General features: G+C 42.8%; 1 protein-coding gene and 1 long non-coding RNA gene across 2 annotated transcripts; one reads left to right on the top strand and one right to left on the bottom strand.

The window, feature by feature from the left end:
- Nucleotides 1-215: 215 nt before the first annotated feature.
- LOC128201481 (uncharacterized) lies at nt 216-4,998 on the bottom strand. The gene is made up of 3 exons (XR_008253258.1): nt 4,340-4,998; nt 1,206-1,395; nt 216-318 (listed from the first exon to the last, which is right to left on the bottom strand). It is a non-coding gene; the product is annotated as an uncharacterized LOC128201481 (long non-coding RNA).
- On the top strand, nt 3,600-19,663 carry LOC113512280 (fatty acid synthase-like). Its single transcript, XM_052898624.1, is given in 21 exon segments — nt 3,600-3,681; nt 6,521-6,717; nt 6,985-7,751; nt 8,230-8,460; nt 9,056-9,394; nt 9,618-9,927; nt 10,014-10,207; nt 10,546-10,774; nt 10,861-11,342; nt 12,238-13,179; nt 13,694-14,305; nt 14,390-14,599; nt 15,038-15,592; nt 15,676-15,863; nt 15,950-15,966; nt 15,969-16,061; nt 16,867-16,987; nt 17,064-17,263; nt 17,355-17,552; nt 17,935-18,144; nt 18,832-19,663. Coding segments are annotated over 20 exon segments (6,291 nt in total). The 5' UTR covers nt 3,600-3,681; nt 6,521-6,545; the 3' UTR covers nt 19,053-19,663.
- The last annotated feature ends 418 nt before the right edge of the window (nt 19,664-20,081 follow it).

The raw sequence follows: 20,081 nt of genomic DNA on the forward strand, positions 1-20,081 counted from the left end.
TAACATAAGCCGTAGGTAGTCTGCTAAAATGGTTAACGTCTGATTGTAAGTGTATCAATGACGCTGTACCGCATTGTTATTGTAATATGCGCAAATACTTCGTTTATTACGCAAATGATATTTAAATAATAATTAACATATTTCAATTATACCGATGAGAGATAATGGAATTGAAAAGTCAGAAACATACCAGAGAGAACATAAGTTATTATTAACTCTAATTTGAAATGGGCACATTCACAAGCGAGCGGATGTCGCTGTGTCGCTGTGTCGCTGAGTGACCGTCCGCGCGTCCGTCCGCGCGAGTGTCGCTGTAAACTGTTTCAATAGAACTTAATTAAAATGTAAACAGACGGATAATGGACACGACTATAATAATGTCTATGACAGTTTACATATGTTCAATAGAAATATAAATTAGAAATTGATCATTCGTATCGATTTGTTGCTAATTTCACTTACGAGTGTTTTCGTGATAATTTCAACACAGCTTAGTTACTTGTTCATTAAATTCTATTGAAACTAAATCAATCAAATATTTTATATAAAGCATTACAAATATGGTACATAATTGATTTTTTTTTAATTTTATTTTACTTTAATAGGGAAACATACAATACCTAAAACAAATAAATAATAAACACAGCCATAACTGATTTATTTGATGTATTAATAACTCAGTGAAGTTTCCACAATGAATTAACACATCAAATAAACGAGAGCAGATGGTTATTATAAAAAAATACAATACAAAAAAAGAAAAGAAAAGAATTAACATATCTGCCCGATAGTGGTGTACAAATAATTTTAACTAATTATATATATATATATTTAAATTATTTGCATTATTGTGCTACCCTAAAAAGTACTCCGCACCGCGTACTTAAAATTTTTTTATGATATGGAACTTAGGATGACTAGCAAGCTAACCGCCTCCCTGATGGAAAGAACCAGTCACTACAGTGATGTGTGGCAACACATATTATGTGTATGTTTGTGCCGGAGAGGTTTTTAGATGATAATGAAATGGTAACCCCTGCCTAACGGTATACGCTGGCGCGGCAACAGTGAGGGATGGTGATAATGAAAAAGCAGGTCGGTTAGCCCATCTGGAATTCAGCACGATGGTTTTCAGGGGACCGCATGGAGGTCGACCTGATAGAGTATATTGCTAGCAATAAAGCTGTTATATCCCCGTTACTAACAAATCTCTTTCCCCCGTGCTGGAGAGGTTGAGAGAGGCTTGTGAAAAACGGCACGCCGTATATGCGGGGTTCGGACACAGCAGAGATGGAAGTCTTGTATTGTGTGTGCCGATGGGCGATGGAGGAGCTGTCGCCGCGACGACACGAGCTGCGACTCTCGGCTCGCGTGTGAACGCCAGCGATTAGGGTTCTGTAGCAATTAAAAAATCCGAATGTAAAATACGGTTTTAACATTTTACGGGTCACATCTTATTTTCTATCTTCCTAGAAAGATTGGTACAGAACATAAAGAGTTACCAAATCAAATTAGAGTTCGTCTTTAAACTGCTATTGCTAACTACTACTTGTTTTTTAGTATTTCGTCATAGTCGTAGAATACTGACGGATCTATATATATGTAATATTTGTCATTTGAATCTTAATAAAACAGATGCCCTTTTAATACCGATAATGTTAAGTTTCTGTAGGCGCGTAGCGTGATACAGGACCGCTGGCTACGGTCTCTACATCGCTCAAATCAGTTTATTTTTGGGGAAAACATTTTTATGACAATATCTTTGTATTTTTTGTTTACTTACTAAGCACTTGCTCGTATTACACAATTTTTTTTTTAAATATATAAGAATCAAATATTTAAGAAACTACACTATTTGCACAAACGTAAAATACTTTTTCTCTAAATCGATATGATTTCTTCACTTTTACCCAATCACAAGCTTGTATGAATACCCTACGTTTGCTATGTACCACAAAGAGAACGAGAAAAAAATTTCGCCCTTCCCTACATTTCTATTCAAAACTTCTCCTGCCCTCTCTATTCACATCCAGAGAAGGAGACTGTGACAAAGAAGCAAAATGTGAGAATGGGACTTGTCCCAGCTTCGCATTTTGCTACCTTCATTCGTTATTTTATTATATTATATACAGCTGCACGGTTTATAAGTACCAATAAGGTTGTGTCCATAAAAAACCGATTTCAATTGTGGCAAACAGTTATGTTGACTCAAAAACTATACTACCGTACCGAAGTTGATAAATTTCCATGGGAGCAATCTGTAAGTATATCCTATATAAAGAATTTTCCTAATCAGTTCATAACTGATAGAGTTGTGAGTTAACAAACAAAAAAACACAAAAAAATTAAACCGAATTGAGAAGCTGTATATGTATCATAAAATAAATTATGTACAATATAGCCCAGAGATTGTATGGAAGCTTCATGATCTTACGCTCTATTAATAAAAATTGTACTGTATTGTGAAATTTTCTATGTATAATTACATACTTTACATTAAAATGATATATACAGTAGTGGACTTATTCCATAAAGGAATCTCTTACAGGCAACCTTTGAGAAGATGAAAAAAAAAACTATAAATATTCGAAGGTAAAAACTGTACAGCTAATGAGAAAACTTAATAATACCTAGTTAAAATTAAACATAATATTCCATATGTATATGCTAATAATAAGTAATTGATTACACCTACATATATAAATAATATCAATGAACCTATACATATAAATATATGCATATAAACAATACGTACTCGTACATAAATATATGTCCAAAATTGCCTCGATGTTTTAGAATAAAATTGTATGATACCTGTTTAAAAGTATTTTTTTTATTGTGCCACTTTCAAGTAAATGACTTAGCATTACTTTGAGTATTAAAACGGGGCATATTTTTAATTAAGTCGTTACTGCATATGAACCGCACATCAATCTCGCGAAACCTGAATCTTTCATAAATATTTCTAAAAATATGTGTACTTCCCCACGAGTGCAGCTGAGGGTTAAAATTATTTTGCAAGATTTAAAAAATAACTTTTAGATTAATAACATTTTTTAAATAACTTAAGATTGCGTAACAACTTTATAATTTTACACACAATTAGTATAGTTAGTTTCGACAGTACATAATAAATTAATAATTGACTTGACCATAAGTTAGTACGCTGTTGTTCAATATCTGCATTGATCAAGAAATAAATAATTAAGCAGATGTTTCGATTTGTTACTATTTATTTTTATTATAATACACGACATGTGAGCACACCACCCTGAGCAAACACAGAGACGACATGGTTCATCAATACGGGTAACCGAAAAGAGAATGTTCCACTTTCGACGATAGGCCGCATTATCACAGTATCATTAAGTGCTTTTTCACGTTACATTTGAAGGATCCGAGGTTTGTTGACTGTTTTTGTCAAAATAACAACGAAATTTTATTATTTCTTAATTAATATCTTTTGAAACTGTACAACAAAATTGTAAGATTGTTGCATAGCAATACGGAACCCTAAAGTAGATCGTTTAATAATTACCAAGAATGCCATCAATAATATATACAGAAGCCAAATGAATAACTTAATATGTGTCAAGCGGTTTACACTGGACACACACACAGAGTATAGTAAGTGTGGTCTTATCTCAAGTATATACTATAAATAATACACGAACGTCTGCAGTAAGTAGCACTTAGTTTTCTGTAGTTATCAATCGATTTCTAAAAAAGAAAATTCGTATTTTTTTATGTTTGTCACCTCGTAACTCCGTCAGTTAACTGTAAATAAACCGTAAAAAAAGAACGATTTGGAAAATCTTTTTTTCATCTGAAAGGATTATAAATTTTATTCCAAACGACGGTAGTTAAGTTTTTAAATCAAAATAATTGCTTTTGTCACTACATTGAAGTCGGTTCGTTCGTTGATAGAACGAGAAATAAATAATAGTTTATGTACGTATATTTTTTTATACATCTTAGAATGGCAAATAAGCTGACGGCCCATCTGATGGAATGTGGTAATCGTCGCCTATAGATATGAGCAGTATCATGGACATAACAGAGTATATTGTTTCGCCCATGATACCCCTCATGCGTTGCCATTCCTGAGAACTCGGGTATTATTCCTCTGTACCCTGTAAATTCACGCCATATTCCATCCTTCAAACCGAAACACAGCCATGCAAATACAACTGCTTCATGATAGAAACACGAATAGGACAGAGGTACCCAAGCAATCGACTTTTGTACAAAGTCTCCCTCTGGTAAATTAATAAAATATCTAAATTAATAAAGAGAAATGATTCTTATTTGTAATGGGCAAACTCAAAAAATACTGAACTGATTTTACTAATTCTTTTACCCTTGGCGTTATATTTTCCAGGGGTGCCTGATCCCTTAAAACAGGTGAATATGTACTCTCAGACTTGTCTTTGCGAAGCTTTGCTCGATTTCTGGAGTGGGTACCTGTAAATTATGAAGTGAATACCGAAATTTTAAACCACGGTAGGTTTTTGGTACTTGTTTTTACTGACTACATTACAATTAGATTATCGAATTACCTTTAATTCAGACTTTCAATCTCTCTCATATTGGGACACAAAACGAATACTCCACGCCAATGTAAGTGTAGGGACAACGTCAATACATTAAGCTATCACGGTGTCTCCTGACTTAAGAGCGCTGGGCGTTAGTTGCGCCACTTAGCTATCAATGACATCAACGGCCGGCTTCTTGTCATTGTGGGTACGCCCGCTAATCTAGAACCACTTGGTTTGACACGTGGCGATGACAAGAGATCCGATGGGATGTCAATGGCTTAGAGGATGGGACGACCGCGACCGTGAGGGTTAATATGCTGGCGCTGTTTCACCTTCCAAGTAGGTCCGGGATAGCAGGTATTACCGCAGTACATCGACGTTATCAAGTACCGTAAGTATTTATTAGTTTGCAGTTGGGAATCTTGAGACCGTGGGGCTCAGAGGTCATAGATTTTTTCAAACAAGTATCCAGCGGCTGACAGAAACCTCTGGAGACTAGAAAGCTGCTTATATATATATATATATAAATATATATATATATACATACATACATATATATATATATATATATATATATATATATATATATATATATATATATATATATATATATATATATTATTAAGGACCAAGTGATAAAAGGGTCATTATAAAAATTGCCTGGGCATTATGAAAAATGACCAATATGAGATGACAATTTGATAACAACAAAAGAGCTAGTAACAACTTTAATACTCATTCTAAGTCTTAATATCGACTTATTTTCGAAAAATATAATATCAGCGAGAGACCAACTGAGTAATCAATTTTTTTTATTCATACTCTGTTTAAATACGTATTGTATGGATGAGAAGGCCACATGGTAATCAAATATTTGTATTTCATTCATTATTATTCATTCATATTCATTCCTTTTATTTGTTTATAATTGTTTTTTTTTTGTCAATTCCTATTTTTTTTTCTGTGTGTGCAGCGCCTTTTGTACTACTGTATTGTTGCTATTTGTGAAACTCTATTATTGGCTTGGTTTAAGATCCTAAACTATATCTATTTGCTCTGGTGTAGTCCTGGTTTTCCTGTAAATAAACAAATAAATAACTGTTCAAATAATTATTTAAATAATTAAATTATTCGGGTATTATACAGAATGTCTATCACATATGAGGCAGAGTAATAAAAACATGTTTCGTTACTATTGTTTTTAATTTTGACGTTAAATCTAAATAAACGTCATGATTTTTAGGTTGGGTTAGGTTTAGGTTTATTATATAAACCTAAACCTAACCCTAATAATGGTCGAGTATTTTGTATAATGCCCTTATTAATTACATGGTCCACAATATATATTTTGGCCAAGGCATATTTAACGTTATTCATTGCGGCAATGCGGCCGGTCTCCTAGCTACTCTACCTTGTAGTCGGCAGTGACCTGAAATAATTGTTTTATTTCATATGGTAAATATATTTTTATAGAGCTAACGATAACACATTAATTATATTCTAAAATTAGTTTTGAAGGTATTAGTAGTTGCTGAGATATGGCTCTATAACAAAGACGCCAGACATTCGGATGGACGCACGGACATAGGAAAATCCTGATAAGGATCCTGTTCTATGCTGATTTTTAACTACAGCCCTAGGGTTTAAATAACTTCCTTAGATAAGTCGTAATAAGTGTAATTAAATGAATAAATGCTTATTGCGAGATGTATATTAAACACGGCTAGATATTTCGTACACGATATGAATTTACACATGTTGCGTGATCTTTACACATACATATAGTGTACAGCCATTATTTTACCCCCGTCCGTCTCTTGATTGAAGCACGTGAAGTGCAATACCTGTGATAAACATGATTGTATGTTATTTAATTATCATAAATAAAGACCATAAGAGATTTTGCATGGTATCTTCCGTTACGAAGGAGTACTATTCTGTATTTATGCATTTGCTTCCCTATATAGTTCATTTGATTACAGAAAGTGAAATTGCATTAGTTCGAAGATGCCCAGTGCAACGGTGAACGGGTTTCAACGAGGCAGCAAGAATGCAGGAGACGTGGTGATAACGGGCCTGTCGGGTCGCCTGCCGGAGTCCGACACCATCGACGAGTTTGCGCAGCAGCTCTTCGACGGCGTCGATCTCGTCACCGCTGACGACAGGCGCTGGACTCCCGGTACTTTTGTGCCTTTACGTTTCTCTCACTAACTCTTAATGAGTTTAGTTAATGGTTTATTTCTGTTTGAAAGATATATCGCAGTGGAGTCCACGTGCGTAAAAGAATCGAATTTATGAGATATTATCCGATTGTGGAAGGCAATGTGACAGGTAGTGGGGTTGTAGAGACGACTGTGAGAGACAGATGTAGAGTAAAGAATAAGTGAACTGTACAATTAAAAATAAATCCTTTAGTTTATAATTATATAATGGATATTTTTAACAGGTCTGTGTGGATTACCAGAACGTAATGGAAAACTGAAAAACTTATCGCACTTTGATGCTACTTTCTTTGGCGTTCACGCAAAACAGGCGCACAACATGGACCCGCAGCTACGTATGTTGCTAGAGGTGACCTACGAGACTATAATAGACGCCGGGTTCAACCCTGTCGAACTACGTGGTACTCGTACTGGCGTTTATATTGGTGTCTCTAATTCAGAAAGCATTGACATGTGGACCCAGGATTTGGAGAAGGTTAATGGCTATGCTCTCATCGGATGCCATGGTGCAATGTTTCCCAATCGCATATCTTACACGTTTGATTTCAAAGGTCCGTCGCTTGCGATCGACACTGCTTGCTCTAGCTCTATGTCAGCTCTCGTTCAGGCCGTAGACGCAATAAAATCGGGTCATTGCGACTCGGCAGTTGTCGCTGGTACTAATCTTTGCCTGAACCCTGGTTATTCAGTCGGCTTTCAACAAATGAATATTCTGTCACCGGAGGGGCGCTGCGCATCGTTCGACGCGGAGGGCCGCGGGTACGTGCGCTCGGAGGCGACGGTGGCGGTGCTGCTGCAGCGGCGCGCGCAGGCGCGGCGCGTGTACGCCGCCGTGCGCGGCGCGCGCATGAACACGGACGGCCACAAGGAGCAGGGCATCACCTACCCCGCCGGCGACATGCAGCGCCAGCTCGCCGCCGACACCTTCCGACAGGCGGGCCTTCGGCCGCAGGACGTCGTCTACGTCGAAGCTCACGGCACTGGCACCAAGGTTCATATTAGTAGCCGCAACTCGGGATTTTATATTATTAATTATTTTTTAATTACAATTTTTATACCACTTTAGTGTGGCAAACAATCTTACAGCCTATCTGATGGTAAACAGTTACCGTAGCCTATGGACGCCTGCAAAATACCAGGAACATTGCGCGCGCGTTACCGACCCTGAAGAAACTTCTATACCCCTTTTTTAAGTACCCCATGCTGTAGTTTTTTGGAAAAATCTCAATAGGGAGTTCATTCTGTAACCTTAGCGTCAGTAGAAGAAAATATCTCTGAAACCATGTTGTACGCGATCATGTAGTATTTATTTCATGTCATGGGTTTGTCCACTTTCTTAAGAAATTTCTTTCAAATCCATACACTCCTTTAAAATTAAGAAATATCTAGAGCCTAAATGGTCGGGCATCTAGAATTTGAAAAATAGCTGAATATTTTTATTAGAATTAATTGTCACTATTCCATTTCAGGTGGGCGATCCGCAGGAAGTGAACGCAATTGCTGAACTGTTTTGTAAAGACCGGAAGACTCCACTACTGCTGGGCTCGGTGAAATCTAACATGGGACACTCGGAGCCCGCATCGGGCTTGTGTTCGATCGCCAAAGTATTGATCGCAATGGAAAAGGGTGTTATTCCTGGAAATCTGCACTACAAAACTCCTAACCCAGACATCCCAGCACTTAGTGATGGCCGAATTAAGGTACAGTTCTTTTAAATTTTTTATACCGCTGAGGTAGTAAACAAGTATACGGTCCACCTGATGATAAGCGGTTATTGTAGCCTATGAACACCTGTAATACTTGGAGCATTACACGCATGTTGTCGACTCTGAAAATACCTTTTTTACCCGGGGGAAAGAGATTGTTAATAATGGAGTCTAATAGCCCCACTGCTAGCAATATACTCCATTAGGTCGATTTCCACGCGGTTCTCTGCTTTCATCTAGTTAGCCATTAGCGTATACCGATAGTGACGGCGACGTTACCATTCTATACTCACCCATTAAATAAAAATCTCTTTACCCTTTTTTCTTTATGGTTACATTTATATACTTTTTATTAAACAAGTGAGATTTCATTCCGTAAAAAAGCGGCCTTTGCTCGTGAGTAAATCAATATAGAATTTACACTGGAAAAAAATTGTAAAATACAAGTAGGTTCAAAATTGGTGAAAAAATGTATGAAAAAATACTGACTTCTCGTTTTTATATTGTCTAATAAAATGTAATATGGAAATAACATTGTATATACGAGGATATGCTAGTATATTGTACCAAAACGGAGTTCGTACCGAAGGTGGTGGACCGCAATACGCCGTGGAAGGGCGGGCTGGTGGCGGTGAACTCGTTCGGGTTCGGCGGCGCGAACGCGCACGTGATCCTGGAGTCGGACGGCGCGGAGGCGGAGGCGGCGGCGGAGGCGGCGGCGGAGCGCGGCGCGGACGCGCTGCCGCGGCTGGTGCTGGCGTCGGGCCGCACCGAGCCCGCCGTGCGCGCGCTGCTGCAGCTGGCCGCCGAGCACGCCGCGCACGCGCCCCTGCACGCGCTGCTCGACGCCGTGCACGCGCGCGCCGTGCCCGGCCACGCGCACCGCGGCTACCGCGTGCTCGCCGACCCGCCCGTCGAGGAAATTATAGTAAGCGCCATCCTCCACTTTTTCTTTTGCGCTAAATGCTCAAGTCGAAAGGGAGTGACGAAGCACTCTAATAATTAAAATAGATTTATAAGAGGATTTAGTTTTTATGAATAAGATCTAAGGGCTTATAAATTAGGTTAAAAAGGAAATTAAACTTTATTAAATGCGTAGACCTGTAGAAATACGATTAACAAAGTAGGCTAGCATTCTATTCGCTGCGCAGGAACTGGAGAGCGGCGAGCCGCGGCCGATCTGGTTCGTGTTCTCGGGCATGGGGTCGCAGTGGGCGGGCATGGCGCGCTCGCTGATGCACGTGCCGCCGTTCGCGGCTGCAGTGGAGCGTGCGGCTGCCGCTCTCCGGCCGCATGGCGTTGACCTGCAGCACATGCTCACTGACGCGCCCGACATCGCTTTCGAGGACGTCGTCAACTCCTTCGTGTCCATTGCGGCCGTGCAGGTAGCACTTGTCGACGTGTTGCGCGCCGTCGACATTCGCCCCGACGGCATCGTCGGACACTCCGTCGGCGAACTAGGTCAGTTCACTGCGCCGAGAGATAAAATGTTTGGAAACATATCTGCGTCGAACGAGTTACGATATATTGGCAATTCGTGTGTACAGGGTGCGCGTATGCGGACGAGACCCTAACGGCGGAGCAGGTCGTCTTGGCAGCGTACTGGCGTGGGCGCAGCATCGTGGAGTCTGCGCTGTCACCGGGCGCGATGGCTGCTGTCGGCCTCACGTGGGAGCAGTGCGCCAAGTGCTGTCCGCCCGACCTAGTGCCCGCATGCCACAACGCCGCCGACAGTGTTACAGTGCGTACCAGTTATAGATTCGTAAAATTCACCTGTATGATATTTTTTTTAATTCACAATGACAGATAGTGCACCACCTCTTCTTCTTTATCTTTTTTCTCAATGTTCTCTACTCACATTGTGTTGTCTAGAAGAGATTGCTTAATAAAAGTCACATTTTATATAATTTATCATTAAAATTTACTGTATTTGTTGTTTTTTAAATGATACAATAAAGTGTAAATAATTAAATAAAAACTAAATAAATGGGACGTTCGGGAGTTAAATTGTATTAGTCCCTAATTTTGAACATAATATATTTTAATATGGAATTATTATATGTATACGTGTCTTAATAGGTATCTGGTCCAGTTCCGTCAATAGAGAAGTTTGTGGCCGAGTTGTCGGCGGCGGGAATATTCGCGCGCCTTGTGAATAGTAGCGGCGTAGCGTTCCATAGCAAGTACATCGCGGCGGCTGCGCCGCTGTATCGCGACCGTCTGCGAACCCTCATACCCGATCCCAAACCGCGTACGTCGCGTTGGGTCTCATCCTCGCTTCCTAGAGATCAGTGGAACTCGGAAATCGGTTAGTACGTTTTCCGATTTCACTGTACAAAATGTGCGTGCGAGGGGAGCGTGACGTAGAGTGACCGCGGACCGATCGCGTTGCAGCGAAGCTGAGCGACGCAGAGTACCACGTGAACAACATGCTGTCGCCGGTGCGGTTCGCGGAGGCGCTGGCGGCGGTGCCGGCGCGCGCGCTGGTGGTGGAGGTGGCGCCGCACGCGCTGCTGCAGGCGGTGCTGCGGCGCGCGCTGCCCGCGGCCGCCGCGCACGTGCCGCTCGTGCGCCGCGACCGGCCCGAGCCGCGCGTGCAGCTGCTGGCCGCGCTGGGCCGGCTGTTCGCGGCGGGCGCGCAGCCGGCGGCGGGCCGGCTGTACCCCGCGGCGGCGTGGCCGGTGCCGCGCGGCACGCCGGGGCTGGCGGCGCGCGTGCGCTGGGACCACTCCGTGCAGTGGAGCGTGGCGCACTTCGGCGCCGCCGCGCGCTCCGGCGAGCACGTCGTCGAGCTCGACCTCGCGCGCGCGTCTGACGCCTACCTCGCCGGCCATCGTATAGGCGGCCGCGTGCTCTTTCCTGCTGCTGGATACATTGTGAGTCGCTTAATGTAGTAATTTATCTAATATATTTCACACTCGCTTTTACGCACAATTTCGTTTATCTGGCCGAAAAATGTTCACTGAACGGAACAAAAGTAACCTATTCTATTCTGTATCTCATATAAATGATAATAAAATGTCTCGATTTAACTGCTGAATTATACAGACTATTTTATTTGACATACTTAAATGCCTGCGTGTACAAATAACTACATTGGTTGTTTAATATTACAAATTGTACGGGTTTCATACAATGTATATACTAAATTTTGAACTAATTTATTTAGCTGTTAAGACGCTAAAATTACTCTCTTATTTATAATATCACATACGTATATGTCACACTTGTCTCCCATTAGGGTAGGCAGAAACAATGGAACGCCAAATGTTTCGATTCAAACAAACCTTTTTTTCATTTCTTCCACATTCACCAATCTTTTCATATAAACTTTTAATTTGGTCCTTTTTCAGCACGTCGCCTATTCGATCAACATACTCGTACGTCTATTTAGGGCGGTTCCTTGTTTAATAAATATTTTTTGTAATTTTTCTTTTATCCATCCTCTCCAAATGGCCAAACCAATGCAATATTCTCTTTTTGATTTTTATCTAAAGCATTTATCTTACTTTCATTCTTCTTCTGCCACACCCACGACTTGGTTCCATAAATATATGTGTTGGGGTCTATACTCCCCGAATTATGGCAAGGCAAGCTTCGCTCGATATATTTTTGCTTGCCATAATTGAGTGCAGTGCACCATTAATACTATTTCCCGCTTTCACTCTCCGTTCAATATCTCTTTCACACTTTACATCCCTCGTTTATAATATTGGTAAGGATTTTCCATGTCAAGTTAAATTGTTTTGAGTAATATACATTTTTATTCAGGATCTTGTCTGGCGAACTGTAGCCAAACTTCGCAACAAAAACTTTGAAGACACAGCGCTCGTCTTTGAGGATATACAGTTTCAACAAGCAATTACAATGTCAAAGGATATTCCAGTCCGGTTTTTAGTGACAATACTAAGTGGAACAGGCGAGTTCAGTGTGTGCGAGGGAGCCACCGTTGCAGTTACAGGTAAAGTGCGACTTGCAGAGAATACCGCTATTGAACGAGTCAAAATTCCACCACTTTCTCATTCTGATGAACCAGATCTATTATCTCTCAATAGCAGTGACGTATATAGAGAATTGAGAATTCGAGGATACAATTACTGTGGTGCATTTTGTGGAATATATTGTTCAGACCCGAGAAGAATAAAAGGCGAACTTGTTTGGAATGGAAATTGGGTTACTTTTATGGATACAATATTGCAATTTTGTATTATTGGTAAAAAAACACGTGAGTTAATGATACCAACTATGATACAACGAGTACTTATCGATCCAGCGGCACACTTGACTGCTGGAAAAGGTATCAACAAATTACCGGTTTATCGAGATAATGATATTGATACTATAATTTGTGGTGGTTTAGAATTTCGAGGAGTCAAGTTTAGTCTTATATCACGGACCGTTAATGAGCATTCATCGCCAAAATTGGAAAAATATGTATTCGTTGCATACGATAATACACATGAAGCATTTAAAGACTCCCTCTTTCCGAAACGAGACGCTCTCACCATTTGCACTCAATTATTACTGGAGAACGTGGGCACTCTGCGTCTAAAGATTACAGAAGCATCACTGAATCGACCAGCTGAAGTGCTACTAACTCCGCATATATTGCAAATATTGGATGGCCAGCCGCAAGTGCGTGCTGAGTGTAGTCTCGCCGCTGGTGCAGCCGCTATGTTCTACTTAGCGACGCTTCAAGATTTTTATGTAAAGGTATTTATTTTCTTATTTGAAATAGGCTACCAATAGTATACATGTTATACACTCAACACCTCAGGACAGTTCACGGTGTGATGCGTAATTTATGCAAAATACCAAATCATCAATTAGCAGGTGGCGGCGATCAAATACGGTGCGCATAGTGAAAATGAGGCGCCGGTTGTACGGGCATCTGTGCGAATACATTTTGTGCACACTAAATGCCTAATAAAATCTTGTATCGTTGCATTCTAGATGCACTACTACTCTCTCGCGTACTACTGCCAATACTGCCAATACCTCGTCAGGGCAATGAATATAATAGTTAACTAAGTCTTATTGCCGTGTGATAGGAGGAAAAGGATAATATAGTAGTACTAACACCGCTACAATGGTTTTATTGACCTATACTACCCTACTATCACTATCTATATCATACGAATACGTGATTCGCATGCGCACTCACACATATACACTTGCTATAACAACTAAGGGTAATATTTACATATATGAAATTTCTAATATGCAGGTGACAAGGAAGGACGCGAGTCAAATGGCACCCGACAGCGAGTGTCACATGGTGTTGGCAGGTGGCGTGGCGATACGGGACGATTGTAGTATTGTGCTGGGTCATCTGGCCGAGGCGCTCTGTGAGGGCGGCATGGTGCTGCTGGAAGAGGCGCCCGCGGCGCTGGGCGACGCGGCGGCGGAGCGGGCCGGGCTGGAGCCCGTGTCGCGGCAGGCGGCCGCCGGGCACGAGTACGTGCTGCTGCGGCGGCGCGCGGCGGCCGCCGAGCTGGCGGTGGTGGAGCTGGGCGCGGAGCGCTCGTTCGGCTGGGTGGCGCGGCTGCGCGCGGCGCTGCGGCGCGCGGAGGCCGCGGGCGCGGCGCTGCGCGTGGCGGCGGTGTCGCGCGCGGCGGCCGGCGGCGCGCTGGGGCTGGCCGCGTGCCTGCGCGCCGAGCCGGGCGGCCGCGCGCTGCGCGTCTTCCACCTGCCCGGCGAGCGCGAGCCCTTCTCGCCCGCCGCGCCCGCGTACGCGGCGCAGCTGCGCAAGGACTTGGCCGTCAATGTGCTGCGCGACGGCGTCTGGGGATCCTACAGGCATCTACTGCTCGATGAGGCCGACAAAATGCAGCTACAGGTTTACCTCTACTTTCACATTCAACGGGTTCGGTACTTCCTTCACGGCTCTACTGAAACTTATTTCAGCGGTGCGCTATCGCAGGTGGAGCATGCGTACGTGAATATTTTGACTCGCGGGGACCTGTCATCGCTGCGATGGATCGAGAGTCCACTGAGGTTTGCAGCTGAGAAACAGTGGCCACCACATACGGACCTATGCCGCGTCTACTACGCGCCGCTGAACTTTCGCGATATCATGTTGGCTACCGGCAAGTTGCCGCCGGACGCGCTGCCGAGCAATCTCGCTGGACAGGTAACACGGGCGATCTTTAGACAACCGACTGACTTTGTCGTGAGACGATGAGTGAGATACTAATAGAAACGTTGTAATGGAATAGTAACCCCTGCTGCGCTAACAGTATATATATTATACAACTTAGAATGGCAAACAAGCTGACGGTCCACCTGATGGAAAGTGGTAACCGTCGCCTACAGACATAAGCAATACCATGGACATAGCGGAGTATACTGTTTCGCCCATGATACCCTCCATGCGTTGCCATTCCTGAGGACTCAGGTGTTATTCTTCTGTACCCAGTAAATTTACGCCATATCCCATCCTTCAAACCGAAACACATCCATGCAAACACAACTGCTTCACGGTTGAAACAAGAATGGGACAGAGGTACCCAAGCAATTGACTTTTGTAAAAAGTCTCTGGTCTGCTGATAGAAACGTTGTGTCAGTGCAGGAGTGCATCCTGGGGCTCGAGTTTAGCGGACGGTCGTCGAGCGGCGCACGCGTGATGGGCATGGTGGCGGCGCGTGGGCTCGCGACCAGTGTGGTGGCCGACAAGGGGTTCCTGTGGGAGGTGCCTGCGGCGTGGTCGCTAGAGCAGGCGGCGACGGTGCCGGTGGCGTACGCGACGGCGTACTACGCGCTGGCGGTACGCGGGCGCATGCGGCGAGGCGAGACAGTGTTGGTGCACGCGGGCACCGGCGGCGTGGGGCAGGCCGCCATCGCGATCGCGCTGCACGCTGGCTGCACTGTGTTCGCGACCGTGGGCACGGCCAACAAGCGCACCTTCCTGCGCGAGCGCTTCCCGGCGCTGGACGACGCCAATATCGGCTGCTCGCGCGACACCTCCTTCGAGCAGATGGTGATGCGACGCACGCACGGCCGCGGCGTCGACCTCGTGCTCAACTCGCTCGCTGCCGACAAGCTGCTCGCCTCGGTGCGCTGCCTGGCTGAGGGCGGCCGCTTCCTGGAGATCGGCAAGCTCGATCTGTCCAACAACACTTCTCTCGTTAGTATATAACTGTATACACTTATTCTATTATGTGTCGATTTGAAAAATTTTGTACACCTATTCTATTGATCATCTTCCAGGGTATGTCGATCTTCTTGAAGAACACGACATTTCACGGCATCCTTCTGGATGCGTTGTTCGATGCGCATGGCGACGACGCGGATAAGGCGGCGGTAGTGCGCTGTATGGCGGAGGGTATCGCCACCGGCGCCGTCCGCCCGCTGCCTGCCACCGTCTACGCCGACCACCAGCTCGAGCAGGCCTTCCGGTATATATGCACATAAATAATTTTTGCATTTATCCTTTTGTATCCTAATTGTGGGTATTTAAATGTTGTTACTTGAACATATCCAGATACATGGCGACCGGCAAGCAATCGGAAAAGTGTTGTTGCGCGTGATATACAAGCTGATATCCGCCATCCCGCGCACCTACATGCACCCCGCCAAGAGCTACGTGTTAGTGGGTAAGTGGCGTGCGAGACGTCGTCGAGAGTTTTTTTTTTTTTTTTTTTTTTACAACACAGGGGGCAAACGAGCATGCGGCTCACCTGATGGTAAGTGACTACCGCCGCCCATGATCACCCACAACACCAGCGGCATTGCAGGTGTGCTGCCGGCCTTTTAAAAAGGAATATACTCTTTTCTTGAAGGTTATGTTGTCGTATCGGTTCGGAAATACTGCTGCTGGAAGTTGATTCCAAAGAATGGTTGTGCGTGGAAGAAAGTGCCTTGAAAAACGCACGGTGGAAGACCGCCACTCGTCCAGATGATTGGGATGAAACTTTAGTTTGTGGCGCAGTTGTACGGTGGTGAAAATCAGCAGCAGGTATCAATCCGAACAATTCCTCAGAACACTCCCCATGATAAATTCGGTAGAAGATGCACAGAGATATCTCTGCGCAGTTTCAATGGGTCAAGTCGCGCAGTAAGGCGTTGACTATGCAGCCGCCCGACTTTGAATGCGGTCTAACGGAAGAGTTGCTACTGTGGCGCTCCTGCCCACAGGTGAGAACAGTATTCCATATGCGGCCTGACTTGGGCTTTATATAATTTCAGGCGGTGTTCTGGCATGAAATATCGTCTCACCCTATTGAGCACTCCTAACTTTTTGGAAGCTATCTTAGCCTTCTCCTCCAGATGACCGCAAAACTGGACGTCGCAAGATATATCAACGCCCAGAATTCCTAGACTTGACTTTTTATCGAGAGAGTGCTCGACAATGGACAGCGATAAGTTCTCCAAGTGATGAGAGTCGCATGTGGTGTGCAGGTGGCCTCGGCGGGTTCGGGCTCGAGCTGGCGCAGTGGCTGGTGGTGCGCGGCGCCACGCGGCTCGTGTTGAACTCGCGCAGCGGCGTCCGCACCGGCTACCAGAGCATGTGCATCCGCAGGTAGCGTGCGGCGGGCAGCGGGCGGTGTGAGTAGTGCGCGAGCCAGCGGCGGGCACTGAGCCGGCGGTGTGTGCAGGTGGCGCGAGGCCGGCGTGGCGGTGCTGGTGTCGCAGGCGGACGCGACCGGCGCCGGCGGCGCGCGCGCGCTGCTGCGCGAGGCGGTCGCGCTGGGGCCCGTCGGCGGCGTGTTCAACCTGGCCGCCGTGCTGCGCGACGCCTTCCTCGAGAACCTCACGGCCGCGGACTTCGAGGCGGTCGCGAAGGCGAAAGTGGACGGTGAGCGTGGCGAGGCTGCGGCTGTGCGCGTGCGCGGCGCGAGCCCGCGGGACGAGTGTGTGCGTACTGTGTGCGTGTGCGGTTGTTGCAGGCACGCAGGCGCTGGACGCGGCGACGCGCGAGCTGGCGCCGCAGCTGGACTACTTCGTGGCGTTCTCGTCGGTGTCGTGCGGGCGCGGCAACCCCGGCCAGAGCAACTACGGCTACGCCAACTCCGCCATGGAGCGCGTCGTCGAGCGGCGCCAGGCCGACGGGCTGCCCGGGCTCGCCGTGCAGTGGGGCGCCATCGGTATGACTTTGTTTTGAAGTGTAACATATTTGACTATTTATATATTTTACACCTTTTTTATTTGTGCAACTAGTTATATAGCGTATCGATATCGATATATATATATATATATATATATATATATATATATATATATATATATATATATATATATATATATATATATATATATATATATATATATATATATATATATAATATGTTGCTATTGTAAACATTCTGACGCCTCCTTGATAGTATATAGTAACCGTCACCTTTGAATATCATAGAATACATTACTCGTATAATTATTTAAGATTTTTTGTAAACTTTGTGGGATTTTTTTTACACAATTTCTTTTATACATGATAAAATAATAAGGCAAACTTCTATTAATCTGCAGGCGATGTGGGCTTACTCGAGAACAACGTGGACGGCAAAACAACGGTGGTAGCCGGTACGGAGCCGCAAAGTATCGCGTCATGCATGCAAACTCTGGACACTGTACTGGCTCTGGGATACCCAGTGGTGGCTTCCACAGTACTGCCCGATAAATGTCGAGCACTCGGAACTCCGAAGCAGGACGCGGTAAAGAGCGTCGCTAATATTCTGGGTACATTATTTGAATACAAGTTGTCTGGACAGAGTCATGATATCGACCATCTTGGAAAAACTATTATTTACTGCTTCCATATGGTCTTACAACATTCTCGTAGATTAAGCAATGATGTAAAATACATGACCACAATATTAAGTAGACTACGAGTATAATAATATTATATTGTTTGACATTTCAAGTCACATAAAAACATAAATTTTTCACAAGTTTTATTAGCTGTGTGTGTAATACAATCAATATATATTCTTTATTGCGCTTGTAAATTACATATAAAATAATATGTTTATAAATGTTGTGAGCAAGGGTGGACTTATCTCTGACAGAGATCTCTTCCAGTCAACCCAGTACAGTGAGAAAGCATTTCGTTAGCGGGCAGCTGAAGTGCTACAACTATTAATACATAAACAAATATACAGTTAAATAAAATATAGAAATATATAGTAAAATATTACATAAATACATACACTATAAATACATATAATACCTACCTACTTATATAATAATCAATGCTTGGTTCGTAAACTTCTTTGTACTATTATATATTTTATAAGCCTTTATAATTTTTATTTATTTATAAACTTTACGTTAACTTTTAATTTATTTATAAATTAAAAGTTAAGGTAAAGTGCGAGTGTTCTCAGCTCTAATATAATCTAAGGTTTAAAATGTTAATTTTTTAAGGAATAAGGGATTTGAGCAGCATATCGAAGATCGTTAGCTTCGCAGAATTGGGAATGGACTCGTTAATGTGTGCAGAGATCAAGCAGACTCTAGAGTGTGGTTACAATTTGGTGCTGAGCGCTCAGGAGATCCGGAACCTCACCTTCACGATGCTCCTCGAGCTCACGGGCGGCGAAGAGTGCAGTGCCGCCACTCCTGCTGTGTCAGTCTTTATTGAGTAAAAGTTGGCAGATTTGGTTCAGCACGCAACATTTGACGGTCTTGCAGATTTGTCGGGTTCTACCGGTGAAGCCGAAATTTAGGCTACAAAATTAATTAAGCATTAAATTCGTAGTTAATTCATAATTAAACTATATATGTATACATGTATATACATATTAATGAAATATCAACATCATCAGTAAAACGTACATACCTTTTATTTTTGTTGTAATAAGCTGATTTAATTATTAACAATCTATTAAGGTCAAAATAGCATTTTCAATAAGTATAACTGTTACATTACACTGTATAATTATATTAAAGTACTTATATCATTACAAATACTATAACACAAAATCCAATGTACTTGTGCTCGCTGTCATAACTTAGTGATTCCGTTTACTACAATATAATTACTTCTCTTGTGTTCATCAGATCTATATTGAACGATGTATTTTCTGTTAATATATTTTCTTTCTGTTAATATATGGAATGTTTTTATTATTACTTGTTTGATTGTAATAAAAAATAAATACTGGAATTATTAGTATTATTCTGTCATAAAAAAAATTATGCTTAAATCAATTAGGATTACTAACAAGAAACAATGTAATGTACTATTAAACTGAAATATTTGTATTAAACGTATATTAATGTAATAGAACAATATAAAACATGTATACACAGATATACTTAAGTACTATATATATATATATAGACGGAATTGAATGTTAATTTATAATTTATGTTTGTTTCTTTTTTAAATGTTATTGTTGTTATTGGTTTCATTAGTTATAAGTACAGCGATTAATATTTGTGTGGTGTGTAAAAATAATAAATGTCTATTTATGTATCTAAGAATGTATTGTAATGTATTGTAAAATCTTTATTGTACATAATTCAAATTAAGCACTGATAAATGATTTAATATACAATGGCGGATCTATCGCATAAAGGAATCTCTTACAGTCAACCTTTGAGAAGCTGAAAGAATACTGTAGAATGTACAATGGTAATATCCGTACAATTAAAGATAAACTAAATAATAT

The sequence above is a fragment of the Galleria mellonella genome, unplaced genomic scaffold, assembly GCF_026898425.1.
Source record: "Galleria mellonella isolate WM207_F2 unplaced genomic scaffold, CSIRO_AGI_GalMel_v1 utg463, whole genome shotgun sequence".
NCBI classification, from domain to species: domain Eukaryota; kingdom Metazoa; phylum Arthropoda; class Insecta; order Lepidoptera; family Pyralidae; genus Galleria; species Galleria mellonella.